The sequence below is a fragment of the Notolepis coatsorum genome (genome assembly GCF_963971535.1).
Source record: "Notolepis coatsorum genome assembly, chromosome: 14".
NCBI lineage: Eukaryota > Metazoa > Chordata > Actinopteri > Aulopiformes > Paralepididae > Notolepis > Notolepis coatsorum.
Window position 1 is genome coordinate 38,606,223 of NC_140178.1, and position 23,692 is coordinate 38,629,914.

The 23,692-nt window shown below is 42.7% G+C and overlaps 2 protein-coding genes across 2 annotated transcripts in view; one reads left to right on the forward strand and one right to left on the reverse strand.

Moving 5' to 3' along the window:
* The window catches only part of clec16a (C-type lectin domain containing 16A), a 173,844-nt gene that overhangs the window by 132,994 nt on the left and 17,158 nt on the right, over positions 1-23,692 (forward strand). The window contains exons 19-21 of the mRNA XM_084329463.1: positions 6,123-6,274; positions 6,987-7,191; positions 11,560-11,730. Of these exons, the coding sequence (XP_084185589.1) occupies positions 6,123-6,274; positions 6,987-7,191; positions 11,560-11,730 (528 nt within the window). The remainder of the gene's footprint in view (positions 1-6,122; positions 6,275-6,986; positions 7,192-11,559; positions 11,731-23,692) is intronic.
* LOC311239838 (uncharacterized protein) lies at positions 13,063-19,933 on the reverse strand (the record flags this gene model as incomplete). Its single annotated transcript, XM_084328287.1, has 5 exons — positions 19,792-19,933; positions 19,558-19,676; positions 19,226-19,438; positions 18,870-19,120; positions 13,063-13,096 (listed from the first exon to the last, which is right to left on the reverse strand). The coding sequence occupies exons 1-5, from the start codon at positions 19,799-19,801 to the stop codon at positions 13,063-13,065; spliced, it is 627 nt and encodes a 208-aa protein (XP_084184413.1). The 5' UTR covers positions 19,802-19,933.

Consider the following 23,692-nt stretch of genomic DNA (forward strand, 5'->3'; position numbering starts at 1 on the left):
CCGACACAGCGTAAAGAACAGCTTCTACGTAGACAACTGTCTACAAAGCCTTTCAACCCAAGAAGAAGCCGAGGCTCTCCTGATTAAACTCCGCGCCTCATTGATCAAAGGCGGCTTTGATCTCAGGCAGTGGGCCAGCAGCGATCCGCAAGTACTGCGCAGCCTCTCCTCCGAGGACAAGGCAGCCAGCAGCGAGACCTGGATGGCTACAATCCCGGGAGAAGCCCAGGAGATGACCCTGGGATTGGTGTGGCGATTCAAAACAGATTCGCTTCACTACAGACACAAGCCCCTGACTACGGAGCAGGGAAGGCCGGCGGCGGCGCCGACCACCGGACGGAGTGTGTACACAACACTCGCCCGACAATATGACCCACTAGTATGTATTCTACCGTACACCACCAGGGCAAAAATGATTGTACGAGCATTGTGGGACAAGGACCAGGGCTGGGACGACCCCATTCCCGCACACCTTGCATCCACCTGGAGAGAGTGGGAGATGGAGCTCCACTCACTCCCAGGCGTTAATATGCGCCGAAGCTACTTCCCACCCACGGTGAGGCCAGAGACATGTAAAATGGACTTACACGTCTTCAGTGACGCCTCAGAGGTCGCATACGGATCAGTAGCCTACTTGCGGGCCCAAGAGAAGGGGGGAGAGATCTACACAGCATTTGTCCTCGCCCGCTCGAGAATAGCCCCACGCAAGCAACAATCTATCCCACGTCTAGAGCTCTGCGCAGCCCTAGCCGGAGCGCACCTAGCCACGCTCATCCAACGTGAGCTCACCATACCGGTGTCTAGAACAATCCTGTGGTCAGATTCCACGACGGTACTCGCCTGGATCAAATCGGACTCATGCAAGTACAAAGTCTTCGTGGGAGTCAGAGTCACCGAGATTCAAGACTTAACCGAAGAGTTAACCGGAGAAACAGAGTGGCGCTACGTTGATACAAAACAGAACCCAGCTGACGTCATCACCCGGGGGATGCCCCTAGATGACCTCACCCGTCACAATGCTTACAGTGACGGCCCCGCATTCCTAAGACTCCCGGAAGGACAGTGGCCCATGCCTATCCCGAGGGAAGCAAGTCCAGAGGAGGTGGAAAATAAGAAGTCTGTGTTCTGTGGATTGAGCACTGTTATCTCCGCAGACCCCAACACACTCCTGATGGGGCGGCTAGATCCTGCATTACCCCAGACAATGTACCGGCCTGAAGAAGCGAACGGCCGACGAATGTGGAGGTACAGCCAAGTATTAGCCGACAAGTTTTGGAGCAGTTTCCTACTGCACTACCTACCGTCTCTACAGACCCGCCAGAAGTGGGTAAAGGAGAGAGACAATTTGACAGAAGGAACAGTCGTCATGATTATTGATCAATCACTGCCCAGAGCTATGTGGCCGGCCGGCCGCGTAAGCAAAGTGATCACCGGTGCCGACGGCAAGGTCCGAGCAGCTGAAGTGCTCGTCCAGGGTCGCACTTACACCCGTCCCGTGGCGAGGCTCATAGAACTGCCCCGACTCCCAGACACAATCGATGATGACCATGACCCTATAACCCTATGACTTTGTGAAGTTGACTGACCCCTACAGCAAACCCTTATGTGTAAATAGACAACGCGATTAATCTGTCTCTGTTTAACTGATTAGGTCTGGGACCAATCAGGGGGTGGCTGTTGTGAAGGGCCAGATTAAACCGAATATATATATTTATTTATATATATATATTTAATTGTATTTGTATATTCTCTAATATTCCCTGATATCCCTTGTATATTCCTTGTACAATATGCATTGAATATCCATTCTAGCCTACTGAACATCCCATAATAGTCTCCATTCTACTATTGGTCGAGACCTTGGTGCCAGGCTGCCATACCCCTCAGACCCAGTTCAAACGTACCGCTCCACATGTACGAACAAGTCCTAGTTCCGCGTAGGAATCTGGCTACCGCACCACTAATGGGACTATTTGTTCATAGTGCGTATATATACTGCGCTACTAAAGTAGGACTTCCTTTTCAGTCCAGTTTCTTACCCTCCAATAGAGTCACAGACGTAAAGCCTCCCCGCGACGCCACGTGTGGGAGTAAGGCCAAGTTCGCCTACCATCGGTATTGAGACATCGTGTATATTAATATTTGAATAGTCATATTTGGCACTATATCGTCGAGTTGGACGTAGTCTATTAAGCTAATAATAGTCTGTTAATATATAGTGCTTCGTGCGGTGAGAATACTACCGTAGTCAGTACCCCATCGTTTCGGGCAGAGAACTGGCTGCTTATCCAGGGTGGTTGACCCCACGTGAAGCTGCACCCGAGGAGCCCCAGAGCCGACGAGCGAGTGGACCTGTATACCGGATTATTCTACCGACGACAGCCCGCCTTCCCAGGCACGGATTATGCTTTGTATACTTTGATTATTCCATGGATAAAGACCCCCGACACTGCCGTGTGTTGGAACCCCCCCCCCCTGGAGAGGACGCAAGGTGAGGAGACGCTCTGCAAGACGAGGTCGCTTCACGTCTCTCCTCCGTGGACCGGATGACGCTGGCCCACAAAGAGTCCACCTGCTTTCATCTGTGGTCCAAGGATCGCCGGCGCATTGAACGGCACTACAGTGGGTTCACCTGGGATACCCTTGGCCGGATGAGGCAGCCGGATTCTACCCCCCCCCCCCTCCTACTCCTGTCGGCTTACAAGCGACCGGATTAACCCCCCCTAGTGTGTCCAGTATATAATCATTAAAGTATCATTGCTGTTATTCCTTAAACTATTCCAGGTCGTATATGTACCACCTGCGCCTTCAGAGATTGGACATTCTCTATTGATATACCGACGAATACTCTTGCCATAAAAGTGCATACTAATTTCCATTCATAAATGTGATTGATTTGATTAAGTGCTTGCTCTACACACCATCGCTGTGTAGAAATAAAGACCTATTTCTAATTCGTACATTTGTGTTGGATCCGTTTCATCTACGTGACAGTGTTCATCATAATATATTTATGCCGTGTACTGGGTGGCCGAATATTAAGTACAAAGGTAGTGGTAGTAAGTATCATATCTAGTAATACAGTCAGGGAATTGTACCCCTCAGTTACAATAGTCATCCCCTAACAATGACACAAGGTCACTACTCGGAACCATGCTCACTACTTTGGAATTGAACGAAAATAGATGCATTTCCATGCATGTGATCCTCCAATGACTACAATTGAATTTGATCCTCCAATGACTACAATGGAATTTGATCCTCCAATGAGTATCAAATGTCACTTATTTTCAACCAGATTATTTGGGCTTTTGTCAACATCGGCTGGCCATCTCTGTCAGTTTGTCTGTCTGTCCAACTCTCTCCACCTTTCTGACAATTTTCTCTATGATGCTGACTGACTCTCTGTTTCAGTCTCACTGCCTGTCTCTAACTGACAGTCACTATTTGTCTGATCGGTTTTCCTCTCGGTCTGTCTGTCTAGCTTTTGTATATGTTTTTATTTTGGGCCATAAACTCAGACCAGTTGAGTCATTGTTATATATATATATACAGAAGCTGAATCACTCTCATATCCTCTGTTTGCGTGCATCAACAAGAAACCGAAGTAGTTTCCTGGTGGTTTTATCGATTCTGTGAACATGGTTTTAATCTATTGTCTGTTCCACTGAAGTACCGTGTGTGCGTGTGCGTGTGTGTGTGCGCGCGCGACGGTTTTTGCAGATACTTTCTCGGCTGTGTCTATATAAATGATGAAAATGGTCATATGAAGTTCGGTCATTATCTCTGATTCAGCTCATTCTAAAGCCCCCATTTGTAATTTTCTTTCACCATATAAATGTGGGGTATATTCACATTCTTTGAAGAGTTTGATCTCTAGATGGAAAATAAAGCATTACATCACACGCAGGAGTGGGTTGTGAGAATTAGACCATGCCTAGGGGTGGTCGTTAGACCCCCCCTAGGCATGATCTAATTCTCACAACCCACGACTGCACGTGGTGTAATGGCTTTTATACAACTGGCGCATTCATCCAACCTTATTGCTATACAATAAACACATTAATTGAAGATTTATTGAGAGAACCATCCGCAGAAAAAGTAGTTCCCAAAAAAATAAAAGAGAAGTTGCCTCCATGTGGAAGCAGCTCGGAAGTGCATCCAACTGTTCTCAGTAAGACATCCAACAAACTAAGACATCCAACTGTCTTTCAACTAGACATCCAACAAACTAACACATCCAACTTTTCTTTTGTTTTGAACCTACTTTCTATAGAACTTCATTTTTATTTTTATTTTTTTGTGCTATAGTATATTATATTTGATATTTGTATTAGTTTTTTTTTGCATTACAATAGACAATACGAACGTGACATACATACACTTATCGACAAACAAACAAAAGACAAAAAATAAAACCAGACCAACACCAAAAAATATGTAGACAGAAATATATAATAATAATAATAATAATAATAATAATAATAATAATAATAATAATAATAATAATAATAATAATAATAATAATAATAATAATAATAATAATAATAATAATAATAATAATAATAATAATAATAATAATTAAATTAAAAAATAAATAAATAAAAATATGTATATATATATATATAAATAAAAAAATATCAAAAAATTAAAAGTTCTCAGAGTATTTCGTTCCTATACAGTGTCCTTGTTTCAGGAGGAATATATATAATAATAATAATAATAATTATATATATAATAATAATATATATAACATAATATATAATAATATATATATATATCATTATATATAATAATAATAATAATTAAATTAAAAATTAAATTAAAAAAAAAATATATATATATATAAAGATCAAAAAATAAAAAGTTCTCAGAGTATTTCGTTCCTATACAGTGTCCTTGTTTCAGGAGGTGAGAGACGTAGTCAACCGTTCCACATACGAGATAAAGGGTTGCCACACCACATCAAATTTCCCACTTGATCCCCGTAAAGTATATTTAATCTTTTCAACTTTTAGATGGTACAAGAACTTCATTATTAGATGCTTCTATAGAAGGTAGGTAAAACAAATAAAAAAAAGTTTTCTTTGCCCTATAGGGGGGGGGGGGGGGGGGAGTTTTCTTTGCCCTATAAGAGGTTTTTATTTTTTAAACTTACTTTCTATAGAAGCAGCTGGGCGGTGCACTGTTTTAAGTGAGCGTGGGTTATTGAATTGATTGATTGATTGATTGCTAATTTTATTACTGTCCGCTTGTTTCCAACTGGTTACGTTTAGGCACTCTTTCGAAGTCGCTCTCTTTCGAAGTTGGTTAAGGTTAGAGTTTGGAATCAGGGCTGGTGGTCTATCGCCCTGCTCTAAAGACAAACTCTAACCTTAACTAACTTCGAAAGAGAGCGACTTCGAAAGAGTGCCTAAACTTAACCAGTTGGAAACAAGGCGGACAGTAATACAATTTGCAATTAATCAATCAATCAATTCGCGCAATTTTTATTTTGTTCCACAATGACTCATGACCCATCAATTACATCATCCAACATTGTTTAAGAAACTAACACATTCGCTGTGACAATCGTTTTTCATTTAGTCTTGACCCTATCACCATATCCTTTCGTAATGTTTACTATCCGACGTGTCCGCCATCTTGCTTTCACTTCTAAAAACTCTCATGGCGGAGTGATAGTAATGCGGTTGTGGGCGGGTCCTGGGACCAAGAGCGTGGGGTTATTACAAATACCCACGTGTAAGTTGACTGTTTCAGCCAATCAGAATCGAGAAATTTGCATGCCGTTGTATAATACGTTTTTTGTAACCTTCTTAACTATCATAGAGCAGCATCACAATGTATAGCAGGGATGCACCAAAACACAGGAGGACACATGCAACCCTTCCCTTGCCTATAGCCTCTTTCACAGGCATTCCCCCATTCAAAAAGTTAATAATTAATGTTGTGTTTGTTGTTTATAAAGCATATACTGTGTACTGTATACTGTAAATATATGTTGTCTTTGTAAAATTTCAAAAGATATATACAACATAATACAATGTGTGTTAAACATAATGTAATATGTCATATTATATCTTATATATATTATATAGAATTTGTCTCTTGATTTTCACCAGATAACAGTGACCTGATAGCCTGTATGGTGGTCAGTAGAGATGGTGGCCAGGCCCAGAGGTTCCTAGCTGTAGATATTTACCAGATGAGTTTGGTCGAACCTGAAACCAAGCGGCTCGGCTGGGGCGTGGTCAAGTTCGCTGGCCTGCTTCAGGTAAGAAGAATTATGTTTTCCAAGCAGCTTACATAACAGCAGACTTTCTTGAATATCTCAACCATGTCTTACTGAGAAGTGACTGTTATGAAGCGTTTCCTCTGTGTCATATCCATAGAGGATACCGTACCGTATGTACTTCCTTTCATGTATGCTATGAATGCAGTGTAAACCCTGCTCTGTCCTGGCGCAGGTTGATAGTCAAAGTTATCTCTTCCTCTACCCCCTTCTGTTTCCTCTCTCCCCTCTCCCGACCTCATCCCTTCCCCTCTCTCTGTGTGTGTCTCTCTCTCTCTCTCTCTCTCTCTCTCTCTCTCCCTCTCTCTCTCTCTCTCTTTTCCCTCTTTTCACCTCCCTTTCAATCCATCTCTTTCCTTCTCTCTCTCTCTCTCTCCCTCTCCCCTCTCTCTCCCTGCCCTTCTCTCCATCTCTCTCTTGTCTCTCTTCTTGACATATCAGCTATCTGTATATAGTATTATGTATACATATTCACACTGTACATGCAATATATACATTTATCTATATGTGCATATATATATATATATATTATATATACCCATAACTACTCATATCAGTTAAACCACTGGCTAGACTGGTTTATTACCATAGTGTATTCATACTTGTACCACTGTATATAATACCGTACATACATTAGCTTAGCATATTTACTCCGTAGCTTCACTAATCTAATCTGATCCCTCCCTCTCTCTAGGATATGCAGGTGTCGGGTGTCGAGGACGACAGCAGAGCTCTGAACATCATCATCCATAAGCCCTTCTCCAACCCTCACGCCAAGCCGCTGCCCATCCTGCAGGCTAACTTCATATTCGCTGACCACATCCGCTGCATCATCGCCAAGCAGAGACTGGCCAAAGGTCGCATCCAGGCCCGGCGTATGAAGATGCAGAGAATCTCGGGTAGGGCTGCGCAGTGATTCAATATTTTCATTCCGTGGGACCACATCATATAGAATTGTTTTAATCGTGAGACATTGCGGGACACCATCTGTCTGTTAGTGATAACAAGCACATGCTACAGTAACTCAAATGTCTCACTTCGAGCATCGCTGAACCAGAATCCAAACCACGTTGAGGTGTAAGAGCTCACGCAGGGGGGCTCCAGTAGCTCACCGCATATCTCGGCGCTATTTCTCCGTCGGGGAAAACCGTGCTGCTCCTCCCATCCCCCACCCTCCAGCTACTGCAGTCTCTCTGTCTACGCGTCTCCTAGTCTGAGTCAAACCGGAAGAACTCACAACTATAAAGTATATTCCTTAGCAACGGCTGCTAGCCCATAGCAACCCCACCCTATCTCATCACTATAGCAATGGCTTCTCCCCTCCCTAGCCGACCAGCTATCTTTGTTGATGCTAAAGCACCTCGGCCGATGACCTCAGTGCTGCTGGCTGCTATCGCTCCCACAGAGCCTGTGCCCAGACCCTGTCTGTCTTTGATTCCAAAGTTCAACACACAATACAATGTTTAAACTAATATCTCTATAGATATGTACTTTACCTACATGTTATAACTCTTTAGACCAGGGGTCAGGAACCTTTTTGACTGGGAGAGCCATAAAAGCCAAATATTTCTAAATATATTTCATTGAGAGCCATATAGTATTTTTAACGTATAATAAATTAAATGTCTTACTTTTAATGCAACTTCTGGTGCTGCATGGTTTTGCTGATGGCCTTGTAGTCTGGTTCATACGTGGTGAGGTTGAGCTTCATGCAGGCGTTGAGGCTTCCATCAGTTAAACGTGAGCGTAGGTTGGTCTTAATGTTCCTCATATGCGAGAATGACTGCTCACATGCATATGTAGAGCCAAACATGGTCAATACGACAATACTCACACGCTGCATTGTGTGGTATGTCACAGGAAGCTCGTTCCAAGTTTTAAGAATCAGCTGGTCTTCAGGTTGAAGATTTTTCATTTCTGTCCACTTGTGTTCCTTCGCCAGCTCTGCTCGCTGTCGCGCAAGTCTTTCCAACTCTCCATTAAGTGACTTGAACTTACTCATCCACATGTCTGATGCCTTCAGGTCAGCAACTTCCAGCTCAAAGTCTCCGATAGAGACCCCGGGCATGCATGTCAGGTCGATTTTGTCCACTGCACACTCATGTTGATGAGTGATGAACTTGAAAAGACCAGTGCGCGCACGAAATTCTCCAAAACGTGCTTTGAATGACTGCAGGAGATTGGACGTAAAGCCAGCTAGCTGCTGAAGATCCAGATGTTGAGTGGAGTCACTTGCTAAGCATGCATCTCTAAATTATTGCAGTCTTTCAAAGTGCAGAAGACGACCTGTTTCAATGTCCCTGATAAAGACTTCCAGCTTGCTTTCAAATACAAACACTGCTTGTTGAAGGGATGAGATTGTATGTCCAATACCTTGCATTTTCACATTGAGCTGGTTCAGATGGCCAGTTATGTCCACGAGATAGTGAAACTGCAGGAGCCAGTCAGTGTTGTCTAGCTCAGGATGCTTGACGCCTTTCATTTCAAGGAAAGTCCGGATTTCACTCGGGCAAGCTGCAAAATGGCTGAGCACCTTCCCCCTTGACAACCAACGCACGTTGCTGTGTAAAAGCAGACCGGGATAATGATTCCCAACTTCCTCTAACAGAGCTTTAAACTGGCGATCATTTAAAGCTCGGGTAACAATAAAATTGACCACTCGAATGACCAGCGACATCACCTCACCAAGCTCCTGGCCACACGTCTGAGCGCAAAGCTCCTCCTGGTGCAGGATGCAATGAAAACTTAGGATGGCTCTCTTTTCATGTTCACGGAGAAGCGCTACAAATCATTTGTTCTTCCCCAACATACAGGGTGCACCATCAGTACAGACAGAAATAAGTTTATCCATCTGTAGTTTTTTTTTCTTTAGCAAACTCCATGAAAGACGTGAATAAATCCTCTCCTCTTGTTGTCCCTTTCATTGGCAAAACAGCCAAGCTTTCCTCATGCAGTGTGTCACCTACAGCATACCTGGCAATTATACTGCACTGAGATAGATGGCTAACGTCTGTTGACTCATCTAACGCGAGAGAAAAGTATGTCCCGGCGTTTATGTCCTTAATTTGTGTTTCCTCGACTTGATTTGCCATCATGATGCTACGATCGTGCACAGTTCTTGCTGACAGGGGCATGTCTTTTATTCGTTTGATTATCTTGTCTTTATTTGGGAAGTCATCAAACAGTTCATTGGCCACATCAAGCATTAATGTTTTGGCATACTCGCCATCTGTGAATGGCTTTCCATTCCTTACTATTGCCAACAAAGCACCCGCAAAGCTAGCGGAATTCCCGTCACCTTGCTTGGTCCACACACGTAGTTGCTGCTGACTCGTCTGCACTCTCCGCTGTAGCTCCTCGCATGCTCTTTTCCTGCTGTCCCCCGCTGGATATTTAGCTGCAAATGAAATATGGTTATTTGATTGTCAGTAACGGCATTCGTATTGAACACTAAAAACGGTTATCAGCCCGATCGGTGTAAAAGCATTGCAGGATCAAGCAAATATTTACGTCTGATCATTCTTACCTGTGATCGGGAGTATTCCAAAAATAATTTTCCAATTGTTTGATCGACATCTGGTACATCCACGGCATAATCCACCACAACATATCAGGCATATTTGATGCGCTTCAATGGAACCGGCAGAACGGCTGCCCTCGCCCGACAAGGAAACCGGAGATGTTTGGCCGTCTCACAGGCGAAGATACGAGGGTACAAAGGGTGCTCGATACCGCCGTCTATCGTGATGCGTCCGGTATTGCACTTTTACATTCTCAGGCTGATTCCCCATGTTAACCCCGAGTCTGTGTGCCTGTAATGAATAGAAATATCGAATAAAAGAAATAACGAGTATACTCGTTGTTGGCATTCAACGATTGGCACCCAATAACGAGTATACTCGTCATTGGCAGTGAATGAATTAATTTACTTTTGTGGGTTTTTTTTCATTTGGGTATGTTAATTATCAAAAGCACATACAAACCATAAGAATGCCTCTGTACATGCAAACAAGGGAAGATTAACAAGAAGCCTGTTATATAAATGCAAACAAGTAGCCAGTATTATTCACACACACACACGCGCGCACATCGAACAAACATAACTACACACAGACATGCAGCCAGTAACACCACTCTTTGCTTGACTTGGAATTGGAGGTGCCAGGTTTTACACCACACACACACACACATACTGTATATACACATCTCCCATCCTTGTGTTGTTAGATCTGTTGGACCCGCCTGTTTAGCCCTAAGCAGCAGAGATGCTGGTTCATTGACCAGCGGCCATTTCGCTCTTATGTCATGCTCAGGTTGGGATTCCCCTGAGGGGTCCTTTCTCTGAGGGTGGAAATGAATCCCGACCTGAGCACGACATAGGAGCAAAATGGCCACCGCGTGAATATGGTCCATTTTAAATTACTATGTGGATTAAACATACAATTTAGATTGGCGGCATGAGGACCATGTAGACTCAATCACCGGATGACGTGCTTCTTCCAAGCCATGGTTGTGCTGTAATGTCATAATGGATGCATCAGAGCAGAGACACCGTCATTGTTTCAAATTATGGAAAATCTCGGCTGGTGTATCTTTTAATGACAGCTGGCCCCAGGAAAGTACACTTAGTTCAGTCATGTAGCTGACGCTTTTATCCAAAGCCACTAATTCCATAGATATATATAAAGACTAGATGGAGGGTGGCTGAGTGTCGCAGTGGGCAAGGCGCTCGCCACCAACGCAGGAGATACTGGTATCGAGCCCAGCTCTCGGCGTTGCTTCCGGCTTGGTCGGCCGTCGCACTAACACAATTGGCAGTGTTAGAGGGTGGGAAAGCCGGTGGGTGGGTCCTGGTCATTGTAAACAGCGACTCCTACAGTTCGGTCGGGGCGCCTGCTCAGCGAGGAAAGGATCTAAGGGGGTTAGTGTGATCCTTCCACACGTTACACCCTCTCAGTGAGAGTCCGCGCTGCCAGGTGAAAAGAAGCGGTTGATTGGCTACACATGTGTCGGAGGAAGCATGTGATAGTCTCCGCCCTCCCAGACCGACTGTAGGGGGTAGGTGCGCAGCGACCAGGAAGGGGATTGGGAATTGGCATAACGACTGATTGGGATGGGAGAAAAACAGAGGAAAAAGGTGGGGGGAAAAACATTTAAAAAAATCATCTAGTCTTTATATATATCTATGACTAATTCTGCCTACAGTGAGTATGTGCAAAGTGTAACCCCTCTTATATGTATCTCTCTCTATATCTCTCTCTCTCTAGCTCTGTTGGACCTGCCAGTCCAGCCCACTGTGACGGAGGTGTTGGGGTTTGGTCAGACGGCCAACGCCTCGCCCAGCGGCCTGCCCTTCCGTTTCTACGAGCAGTCCCGGCGAGCGCCCAACGACCCCACAGCCAGCAGATCGGTCTTCGCCTCCGTGGATAAAGTACCAGGTAACGTGGCTTTGTTTGATTCCAGAGCATTTATTTCATTCTGCTTTCCAAATAGGAACATAAAGTGGCTGCTGAGATGTTTTCGGGTGTTACAATCGAGCATAATTGACTTGCCCTAAGGCCTAAGCAGTCACAGGAAAATATGGCTTGTTTTCCCGGTAGGCCTTGTAGGGCTGGGCGATAAAACGATAACGATAACTATCGCGATAAATTATTTCCTCGAAATAAACATGAAACGTGGTCGCAAAGTTTCGATATATCGATTTTCCAAGCTTGGATATGAGCACACGCACTAACAACCAATCAGTGAAGGAGATGGCGGACAGCGGAAGGAGACCCGCGCTGCACCTCTGGGTAGAGAGGTAGGACTCTCAAGTAGTAAACAAGGCTGGCTAGGATAATTAGCTTGCACAGCGCTATTTTATAGTTTACGTGCCGAGTGGGTGTGTGGCGTAAATTCTGAGGCCACGGTTATAGTAGTGTGGAGTATACGGTGGACGTCGTTGCAATGTATTGGGGCGGAACAGAGTATTTTAGGGTCATATTTAGTACTTTGTAAACAAGGCTGGCTAGGATAATTAGCTTGCACGGCGCTATTTTATAGTTTACGTGCCGAGTGGGTGTGTGGCGTGAATTCTGACTCCACGGTTATAGTAGTGTGGGGTATACGGTGGACGTCGTTGCAATGTATTGGGGCGGAACAGAGTATTTTAGGGTCATATTTAGTACTTTGTAAACAAGGCTGGCTAGGATAATTAGCTTGCACGGCGCTATTTTATAGTTTACGTGCCGAGTGGGTGTGTGGCGTGAATTCTGACTCCACGGTTATAGTAGTGTGGGGTATACGGTGGACGTCGTTGCAATGTATTGGGGCGGAACAGAGTATTTTAGGGTCATATTTAGTACATTGTCATGGGATACACCGCTTGTCGGCTAACTGCTAACATGCGCGGACTGATGACGACATCAACTCGAGACATTCGCAGCAGCAAAACAAGTCTATTAATAGCCCGTCCATCGGCGCCGGGCATAAGAAGTTAATTAAACTTGACAGACATTATATCGACGATAATTATCGATATCGAGTTATATGAAAATAATTTTATAATTTTATCGCAATAACGTTTTTGGCCATATCGCCCAGCCCTAAGGCCTTGATTGCAAAATGGTGGACACAGGAAGGCGGACAAGTTTTACCAAAAATAACAATATTTATTTGAACAACTAACTAAGAACAAAAAGAGTGGAGAGCTGGGTGCTCCAGTCTCCATGGTTCAGCATATAACAAAAAAAGGAAGCATATGGACAAAAATAAAGCCAGGAGCAAAATAGTCAAAAAGCAGTGAGAGCACAGGTGAGAGCACTTCTGGTGAGACAAGACTCTGGAGACACCGTGAGACTGCACTCTGGTCTGCTTTCATAGGGCGTGGTGCCTCATCACCACACCTCTGTTCAATTATAAGGGCGGCCATGTTAAATACAAGAAAAAACAGAAAACAGTGTGAAACCACTTAGTGACACCACACTTAGGCCATGTCCACACGTATCTGGATCTTTTGCAAAACTGATATTTTCAGGCTCTGTTTAAAAAAATATCCTCGTCCACATGGCAGCGTAGAAAAAAAAATCCATCCAGACGCAAATACATAAACGCATATAAATTGCTCCAACAAGCATGCCGGGCCAGTAGGTGGCGATAAGCGATATCTCAAATACCATAGCGGTACCGAGCTGACAGGACGATTGAGAAACGATGTGTTTCTCTATAGGTCATTCAAACTGTATCCTTTTATATGACTGTGACGGCACCACACATGTGAACAGTAACAATGCAATTGTTTTGTTTTTTTTATCTACTTTTTCTCCCATTTTCTATTTTTCTCCCATCCCAATTTCCTATCGTCCAATTCTACCCTCCCCTGTCTCGAACGCTGTTAGGCCATGCCTCCCACAGGCCGGCTGCAATGTGGACGAAGCCTTGCATCACGTGTCCCCTCCGGTACTCGAGGAGGCAGCTGTTGCATCTTTTCTTTTTTTAAACTTTATTTTTTAGCGTTTATCGCTTTTCTGGTCAAGCATGACCGACAGATACAGGGTGAAACGGGATATAGATCAGGGGAAGACATTCTGGCAAATGACGGCGGGTCCGGGAATCGAACTCGGAGTCCACCAGATCCGTGACGCAGCACGGTTTTCCCCGACGCAGAAATAGCGCGGAGATATGCGGTGAGCTACTGGAGCTCCCAGCTGTTGCATCTTTTCACCTGCACAGCACGATCTCTCAGCGGCGGGGGTCTGCGTGGAAGGGACACGCCGCCCCCGCTACTTCCTGATTCTACTGCGCAGGCGCACCAACCGACCTGTAGGAGTCGCTGTCCACAACGTCCGATCCCCACCCACCATCTTCCCACCCCTAATACTGCCAATTGTATTAGTATGAACGACCAGCCAAGCTGGTAGCAATGCCGAGAGCTGGGCTCGAACCCAGCATCTCCTGCATTAGTGCAGAGCGCCTTGCCCACTGTGCCACTTAGCCGCAATAACAATGCAATTGTTGTAATTATTATTATTATAATTTTTTTTATTATGTTTTTGGTAGATTTTTATTTGTACTACCGGGCAGTCCGGTAGAGAGAGAGACAGAGGAAGAACAGGAGACAGAGCGGGGGAAGACATTCGGCAAAGGACGCCGGGTCCGGGAACCGAACCCGGATCGGCCGCTTCGCAACGCAGCGTGTTACATGGGTCGCCACTTGGGTGCCCAATTGTTGTAATTATTATACCTAATGTAGTGAGTCTTCTTTTCTTTTCTTTTTTTTCACTTTTTCTCCTCCTTTTTCTGTGTTTTTCTCCCATCCCAATTTTAGTCATGCTAATTCCCCCCTCCCCTGTCTTGATCGTTGCTCGCATGTGCCCCCCACTGGTTGGTCGTAGGGAGGGTAGATAGATACTATCGCATGTCCCCTCCGATACATGCGGAGTCAGCCCGCCACTTCTTTTCACCTGCCAGCGCGGACTCTCATTGGCGAGGTGTAACGTGTGGGAGGCTCACACTACCCTCGCGCGCTCCTGTCCTCGCTGTGCAGGCGCCCTGACCGACCTGTAGGAGTCGCTGTTTACAACGACCAGATTACCACCCATCGACTTCCCTCCCACTGACTCTGCCAATTGAGTCAGTATGACGGCCGGCCCAAGCCGGAGGCAACGCTGACAGCCGGATTCAATACCGGTGTCTCTCGCGTTGGTGACGAGCGCTTAGACCGCTGCGCCACCCAGCCGCCCTGTAGTGACTCTTCTTGAAGCGGATTCAGCTTTCTTTTGCTCCGATTTGACATATCTTATTTAACATTACTGTATGATATAAGTGTGTATTAAAAGACAGAGCTGTTAATGGGTATGAATGTCTGTGTCCACGGGCAAGCTATATTCACGTAACTCACATATTCAAATGATTCCTGTAATTACTGTACAGTAACTATTCAACTAATAATGTTAAGTTATTATTAGGTCATCGTGGGACCACTCACGCGTGATGCCAACATCCTCAACTATCCGCAACATCAGAGCGCATCAGGTGCAGACCTCTTCTGTCTGGCGTCTATTTATTAACTAAATTTAGAATGCAATTTGGCTTTTAACTGAAGCCGGGCGCAAAACTAGACATGTTTAGCAAAACATTAAATATCTTTGCAACAGTTTGTGATAAGGACTTGCCTTATTTTGTTTCGGAATCTCGATATTGTGATCTCAAGGTCTCAACATTGACATTGTATCTCTCGTGAAATAAGCGGACAACGAAAAAGCGTGTATTTATCAACCTCAAAAACTTTCTAAACACGGTTTATATTAACTTAATAAATAAACAAAAACGAAAAATCTACTTATGTCAACGAAAATGTCCAGTAGGCCTAACTAAATAACAGATACATCCCTATTACGCAAGCAGCGTCTGATGGCCGAATCTGTTGGCACTGGAGTAGATGCAGTACTGTTAAATCCAGACATTTATGATATACAAGATATACAAATATACAGTACTGCTTAAGAGGCAGAGATCAATAAAAGAAAATATATACATTCGAGGGGGAAGAAACTGTACATGCTATTTCTGTCTCATTTCAGCACCAGGCGCTGTCCATCTTATTACCTGCATGCGCTTCAAGGGTACAGGCGCCTATTGCCATAGAACAACAGTCTGAGCATGCATAGTGAGCTGTGGCGTCATCGTTTATCTAGACCAGTGGTGCCCAACCAGTCGATCGCGATCGACAGGTAGATCGCGGGCTGATTTCAAGTAGATCTTGATTAATAAAATTTGATTATTACAAAAAATATTTTTTTCTTTTTTTTTTGCAAAATCAACTCTGCCTCTCCTTGTTAACTACAACAAGCAATGCTGTTTGTTATTTAAGATGAGGTCGGACTCGGCACTGACAGATTTGTGTTCATTATGCTGCTTTTATAAAGCCTCAAATGACGGCTTACAATATACAATTTTGGCTGGTAGCTCTCGGCTAGGTGGTAAATTAAAAAGTAGATCTTGGTTCAAAAAAGGTTAGGCACCCCTGATCTAGACTATGCGTTTACAGTGGCTACACGGATCCACTGAACCGATATTTTGGAAAATCTTCACTTTAAAATGCGTTTTCGAAAATCTCCATTTATGTTTCTGAAAACGTGGAAGAAATGTGCGTTTTGCAAAAGATCTGGATTCGTGTGGACATGGCCTTAAACCACAATGTGAATATACACCACAGACAGTAAGTATTCCCTCCACCATGTGAAAGTAACACATAACATCGGGTAACAAGTTTGAACTGTTCTTAATCTGACACAAGCAGAAATAGAGCGAGCTCTGCATCTCTTTTCAAGCCCATGCATGTGCAACAAACATTGGCACAAACAACAGCTCCTTGCATCAATAAGCAATCAGATGTTTTAGACCTGGCAAGTGGTGTTCCTGAGTTCACATTGGGAAACAATACACAAACTGCACACACACACACACACACACACAGGGTAGTATTACATCTAGTTATGTTATAGGGTAGGGTATAGATGGTAGTATTACATCTAGTTATAGGGTAGGGTTTAGATGGTAATATTACATCTAGTTGTAGGGTATAGATGGTATTATTACATCTAGTTATAGGGTATAGAGAGGGTATATATTTTAGTATTACACCTAGTTATAGGGTATAGAGAGTATAGAGGGTATAGATGGTAGTATTACATCTAGTTATAGGGTAGGGTATATATGGTAGTATTACATCTAGTTATAGGGTAGGGTATAGATCAGGGGTAGGCAACCCTAGGCACGCGTGCCTGCATAGGCACACGGGGGCATTTTCATAGGCACACGGGGGCAGCATTCAAAATATATATATATATATATATATATATATGTGCCCAGGTATGGACTTCAGGGTCATGTTGAGGAATCTTCATTTTTTTTTTTTTTACATATTATGAAAGTACAGATTCATACCTTCAAAATAAGCCATCACTTGAACATTTTGGTGGGATACTTTGCAAGCTACTTCCTATGATTCATGGTGATTATCACAAAACGTATTCAGAGATAATAGCCTTCAAGAGACGAGCAGGCTATTCAGTGACAATAGTGAAACAACTACAACACTACCCAGAAGTCATTGTAATCCATGGCCCCCCTCTCTCTAGGGCAATTAACACCTGGCAGCTTTCCAGTCTGAGGCTCTTTGTTATTAAAATGAGTCTGGTGACTGGTAGTGGTAGTGAAAGGGACCCTGATAATAAACAAGAAACTTAATCAAGTTTCAAGATTTTATTAGCATTTAAAATAACACGAGATAAAAATAGACATGCTAAAGTCAATGTTCAATGTTCTGATGGCCTCTCCAGAAGCATTTAGATGTAAATACATGTAGTGTGGTAGTGAAAGACACAACAACTAGGTTAACCTTCTGTAGTCTGGTAGTGAAAGGTTAACCTTCTGTAGTGTGGTAGTGAAAGGGTTAACCTTCTGTAGTGTGGTAGTGAAAGGGACCCTGATAATAAACAAGAGACAAAATCAAGTTTCAAGATTTTATTAGCATTTAAAATAACACGAGATAAAAATAGACATGCTAAAGTCAATGTTCAATGTTCTGATGGCCTCTCCAGAAGCATTTAGATGTAAATACATGTAGTGTGGTAGTGAAAGACACAACAACTAGGTTAACCTTCTGTAGTCTGGTAGTGAAAGGTTAACCTTCTGTAGTGTGGTAGTGAAAGGGTTAACCTTCTGTAGTGTGGTAGTGAAAGGTTAACCTTCTGTAGTGTGGTAGTGAAAGGTTAACCTTCTGTAGTGTGGTAGTGAAAGGGTTAACCTTCTGTAGTGTGGTAGTGAAAGGGACCCTGATAATAAACAAGAGACAAAATCAAGTTTCCAGATGATCACCGTGGTCTTTTTGAACCGCCGCTGGATATTTTGGCTGGTGGTGCCGGGCATGTTACGTCCTGGGCTTCCTCATCACAGAACTCTCTGATCTTGTGGAACAGATAGTGTTGTCTTGCAGAGTCCAGTCCCGGTGGTGGCAGCACAGGAAGTCCATCTATAGGCGGCAGGACACGGACGTCACGGAGCAGCTGGAATCTGGTTTCAGCGCCATCAATAGACATCTTTGCCACAACCACACCAGGTTCCTTGGAATCAAAGCTGCAATAATAAAGTGAAACGTTAGTACAGGGCACATAACAATATCAATGCATTTGTATCATTTACCAATGACATTCTTTGCACTAAAGTGTGAATAATTAATTACAGTAAATACACAACACACAGTGACCACACCCACCTAAAGTGCTGGTACTGCTTGATCTGTGGCAGTGGCTTGAAGTAAGGCCCCAGATGTTCCTGCCAGTTGTAGGACTGCACGATTACAGTGCCATCTTCCTTTCCCACTAGCTGTGGTATGTTGATTCCAGCCACTGAGCTGTCCCTTACGACTGCTGCAATCTCATCAAGAGTGTTCACCTTGGTCTTTCTGAAACGCTGCTTGAGAAGCCCAAAGAAACTGTCCGGGGAAAACTTTGTGTGGCCTACAATCAGCAGGTGGAGATTGACACGATGGTGAAGACCATGTAGCGCTCGCCACGCTAAGTACCACAACATGTACTTGTTCTTGTTTTGGCCACTGCAGTTGTCACAGTGAAGGTCAACATCTGTCTCCCCAAGACCATGGTCTTTGAAGAAGTGGTGCAGGTAGCTTATGACGGCGTTGCTACCTTTGCTGGACTCCATCCCCTCATCCACCAAATAGTTGACTTGCCGTGGAATCGCCTCACAGCAAACACCGAATATGCTGCACTTGCGTGGAGCCAAGAAGTACATGGGCCCTGGTTGAAGGGGGTCTGATGGGTAGTGCACCTGCAATAAATGAATAAGGATTTTAGAAAGAAAAAAAAGGGAGCAATGCAGTAGTTATAACAATTATAACATGATGTTGTGAAAGAGGGCTTGGTATGTAGTCACCTTTTGAGCGTAGTCGAAACTGTAATGCATTGTCAAGGGCTTGCTTGCCGGTGGCACATGACCACCCAGAGAAAGACCATCACCGATCTCCTTGGCGGCTTTAAGCATGCCCTTGTAGGCAGCCCGCTCTGAGGTTACATGCGCCAGATGTTGTTCCTGCTGCTTCAGCTTTGCAGACTTCTCAGCCTCTGGCAGATTGGCACTTTTGAAAATCTGAAAAAAAAAAGTTAAGTAAATGATGATTAATATTAATAATAATAAACTGTATTTGTATAACACTTTTCATACAGAAGTTGCAGTTCAAAGTTCATAACACTGTGATGTTCACTAACCAGATAATTGTTCTTCTGACACACCCAGCAAAGATCAGACATTGGTTTGATTGCTCTGATATGACTCAGTAATTGCCTCCAGAGGGACTTAAATGTGGACAGGCCCACTGCTCGCTGGTCTGAAAGATTAATAAGAACACATGTTAGCACAATGTCATTCATTTTCAAGCTTTGTTTTTATTTGACAAAGACCTATTTGACCTATTTCTTTGACAAAGATTTGCTTACACCTACCAACTGGCATTGCCTTGGTATATAAACGCCACACAGATGCCTTCGTGACGCAAGATGGTAACAGCTGACCGGTAAAGTTCTTTTGGTGTGCCTGGCGTCCAGGGAGGTGAACAGCATGATCTTCTGCATAATTCAACACAAATTGAACTACTTTTTCGATATCTTCATATTTTATGCAATGCTTGTTGTTGTGTGGTGATCGCTTTTTTGTGCGAAGACACATGCCATTTTCTGACATGTGTTTGCTTATTGCAATCAAGCGATCCTTACCTATTCTTGGGAGAGAAGAGGGGGGGGGGGGGGAGACAGAGAGAGAGATAGTTAGATCATCATCATCACAAGTACCGGTACCTGTCTGTACCACACCCAGTCTACATGATTGTGGAGACAGAGACAGAGAAGTTAGATCATCATCATCATCAATCATCATCATCACAAGTACCGGTACCTGTCTGTACCACACCCAGTCTACATGATTGTGGAGACAGAGAGAGATAGTTAGATCATCATCATCAATCATCATCATCATCACAAGTACCGGTACCTGTCTGTACCACACCCAGTCTACATGATTGTGGAGACAGAGAGAGATAGTTAGATCATCATCATCAATCATCATCATCATCACAAGTACCGGTACCTGTCAAGTACCGGTACTTTATACTATACTATGCTACTATACTCTACTATAATGTACTATAATTAGTTTTAATAAAATGGGGGACCCTGATAATAAACAAGACTAATCAAGTTTCAAGATTTTATTATCATTTAAAAAAAAATAGGCATGATGTACTATTAGTTTTAAATAGACAATAATAATAACTTACCCGTGGATGAAGAGGAAAGCTTCACGGCAGATTTGTATCGCCCCGAAGAAATAGTTTGTGTAAGCACGTTGTCTTTTTTTGGAAAACGATTTATTTCCGATAGTCCATTCTGACTTTCGACCAAAAGCCTGGAGCTGCGCCATAATAATCAAGTCTTTATGATCCTCTTCGAGAGCCGCTATCTCAAAACGCCTTGTGTAAACTTCATCACGGTCCAATTTTGTGATACATGACCGCCGATTAAGAATGTCATTTTCTTTATCAACCTGGACGCATTTACAAGTAAATCGCAAAAGTCTTTCCATTTGGCGTTCGTGGTTCTCGTCAGATTCAACTTCCACAACGCACATTACGTGTTCTACCTTGTCTCCAAATCCGTTAGGTGTGTTGTCACCATCATCAGATTCTGGCTCTGCCTCGTCTTCAAATCCGTTAGTTTTGTCACCATCACCACCATCACCATCATTTTCTGGCTCTGCCTCGTCTTCAATAGTGTTGTCACCATCATCATCATCTGCCTCTAACTCGTCACAACTGTCTTCTTCTTCTGAACCAGAATCTGAGTTTCTTTTTGGATTTTTCTTCTGCGGAAAGAAATCCGTGATGAATGTTCCTAAAGCGCGTTCGTCTTCAACACAGTGTGCTCCGAAGTGAGCAAACCGGTTTAATGCCTCGGCAAGTGCCCTCGCTGTGGGTTGCTGACTGGGTTCCATGGTGACTGGCAAACATGCACTGCCCTGCTCTCTGTTTAATACTCACCGATCAATGGCATCAACTTAATGACGTCACCGCCTGACCAATAAGCATTTAGATGTAAATACATGTAGTGTGGTAGTGAAAGACACAACAACTAGGTTAACCTTCTGTAGTGTGGTAGTGAAAGGTTAACCTTCTGTAGTGTGGTAGTGACGGATAAAAAAACGGATAAATAGTTTTTTTCACCATATTTCTAATATTTATTTTGGCTAAATACCAATTATAAATATCTCGACGAATTACCTCTGAATATGAATCAAAAAAAAATATTAAAGATTCGCTCACTAGTTCTACCAGAAACGGAGTTGAGGCGAAGCATTACTAAGCTTCTGTAGTGTGGCAGTGAAAGGGTTAACGCGCCCTCATCGCGCAGTTTACATCAGGGCCCCCACAATAATGAAAAAGCCGATGAAAAAGCCATTTTTTATCACTCCGTTTCCGTATTAAATTAATTTACTTTTAGCCATTAGGTTGGAAAAAATGCACCCTACCGAAATTCGTTCGCTCATAAAATTCGAACTGTGTTTTAATGGTTTTTAATTAAGTTAAAACACACGTTTTATAAAGGCCGTAAAGGCCTCTTTTTTTTAATCTTTTTTTTAGACACTGCGTTACGTTGCTTATAAATCATCTGAACTTATAACATTAAGATAGTGTATTAATAGTGTGTTATTCTAAAGCTAATGACGTCTGTGTGTTAACACCTATTAAGTACAGTACTTAACCCCTGTGGACAGGCCCCACAGCCCGCGCGTGTAGTTTTTTCTCCTCACTTGGAAGAAAATTTGTGGAACTATTATAACAATAATTACCTCATTTACAAGTTGTATTTAAGTTTGCAACTAAGGGCAAATAAGGGAACACATCAATGACAATTCAAATATGTAAAAAAAATCAAGATATCGATTTTTAGGATTTTCTAAACAGCAAGACATTTTCTTCATTTCAGAGCACCTCCCCCTTTGCGGATCAAATCGGGTTTGGTCACGGCGAGTCACATATATCCTTTTTTTTTTTTTTTTTTTTTTTTGAAATATTATAGTGAAATATTTTGCACTGTTGTCACATTTATCTTGTTGAAATCCTCCCACAGGTTATTTTTACTACCACATATTTAATTGAGACCCTTTATTTGTTTATTATTTCAATTTAGCTGGAAATACATTGCTACATCATTCAGTAACATTTGCAGAGCCTTAGGTAGTATTACATCTAGTTATAGGGTAGGGTATAGATGGTAGTATTACATCTAGTTATAGGGTAGGGTTTAGATGGTAGTATTACATCTAGTTATAGGGTAGGGTATATATGGTAGTATTACATCTAGTTATAGGGTAGTATTACATCTAGTTATAGGGTAGGGTATATGTGGTAGTATTACATCTAGTTATAGGATAGTATTACATCTAGTTGTAGGGTATATATGCATTACTAGTGTAGCATCATAACCTTCTAGCTATTTCATGTCATCTAAAAGTTTGTAGTTTGTTTGAACTCTGTGTGAATTTGACCTTTAGTGTGAATGTGAAATAAAATGTAATTTCCACTCTGCTGAAGAAACCTCAGTCCTCAGATCGTTATCGCTGTCTGGTGAAATTCTCCATCTTACTTTTACTGTTAATTTAAGGTAAAATTGTAGGACAGGCCAAAATGAACAATCAACAGATTGTTCCATGTCTATTATTCATAACTATTAGATCACAATTAGATCATAGTTAATTTCCAATGTCTGTTCTACATAACGATTAGATCATACTTAATTTACAATGTCTGTTCTACATAACTCTTAGATAATAGTTTATTTACAATGTCTGTTCTACATAACTATTAAATCACAATCAGATCATCGATTATTTACAATATCAGCTCTACAGTACATACCTATTAGATCACAGTTAATTTACAATGTCTGTTCTACATAACTATTAGATCACAATTAGATCATAGTTGATTTTTTATTTGAAATCTTTATTTCGAACATGTAAATGAATACAAACAAAATAAATAACTAAACAAAATCAAAACATAACTCAAACAAAATAATAACTAAACAAAAGCTAAACATAACTCAATTTACATGTTCGAAAAGGAGTAGGAAGTAGTATACACTTATTTAATCCTACCCCTTTTAGTTCATTTCTGATGTCAGTTCTTCATAACTCTTAGATCACAATTAGATCATTGGTCATTTCTAATGACAGTTCTGCCAAATCTGAACAGATGCTAGAGGAAAGATGCTGCAATGAAACTCGAGAGACAAAACCAGACAAAAACACACTAACAAAAAATATCTTTGACTCACACAAGCACACGTA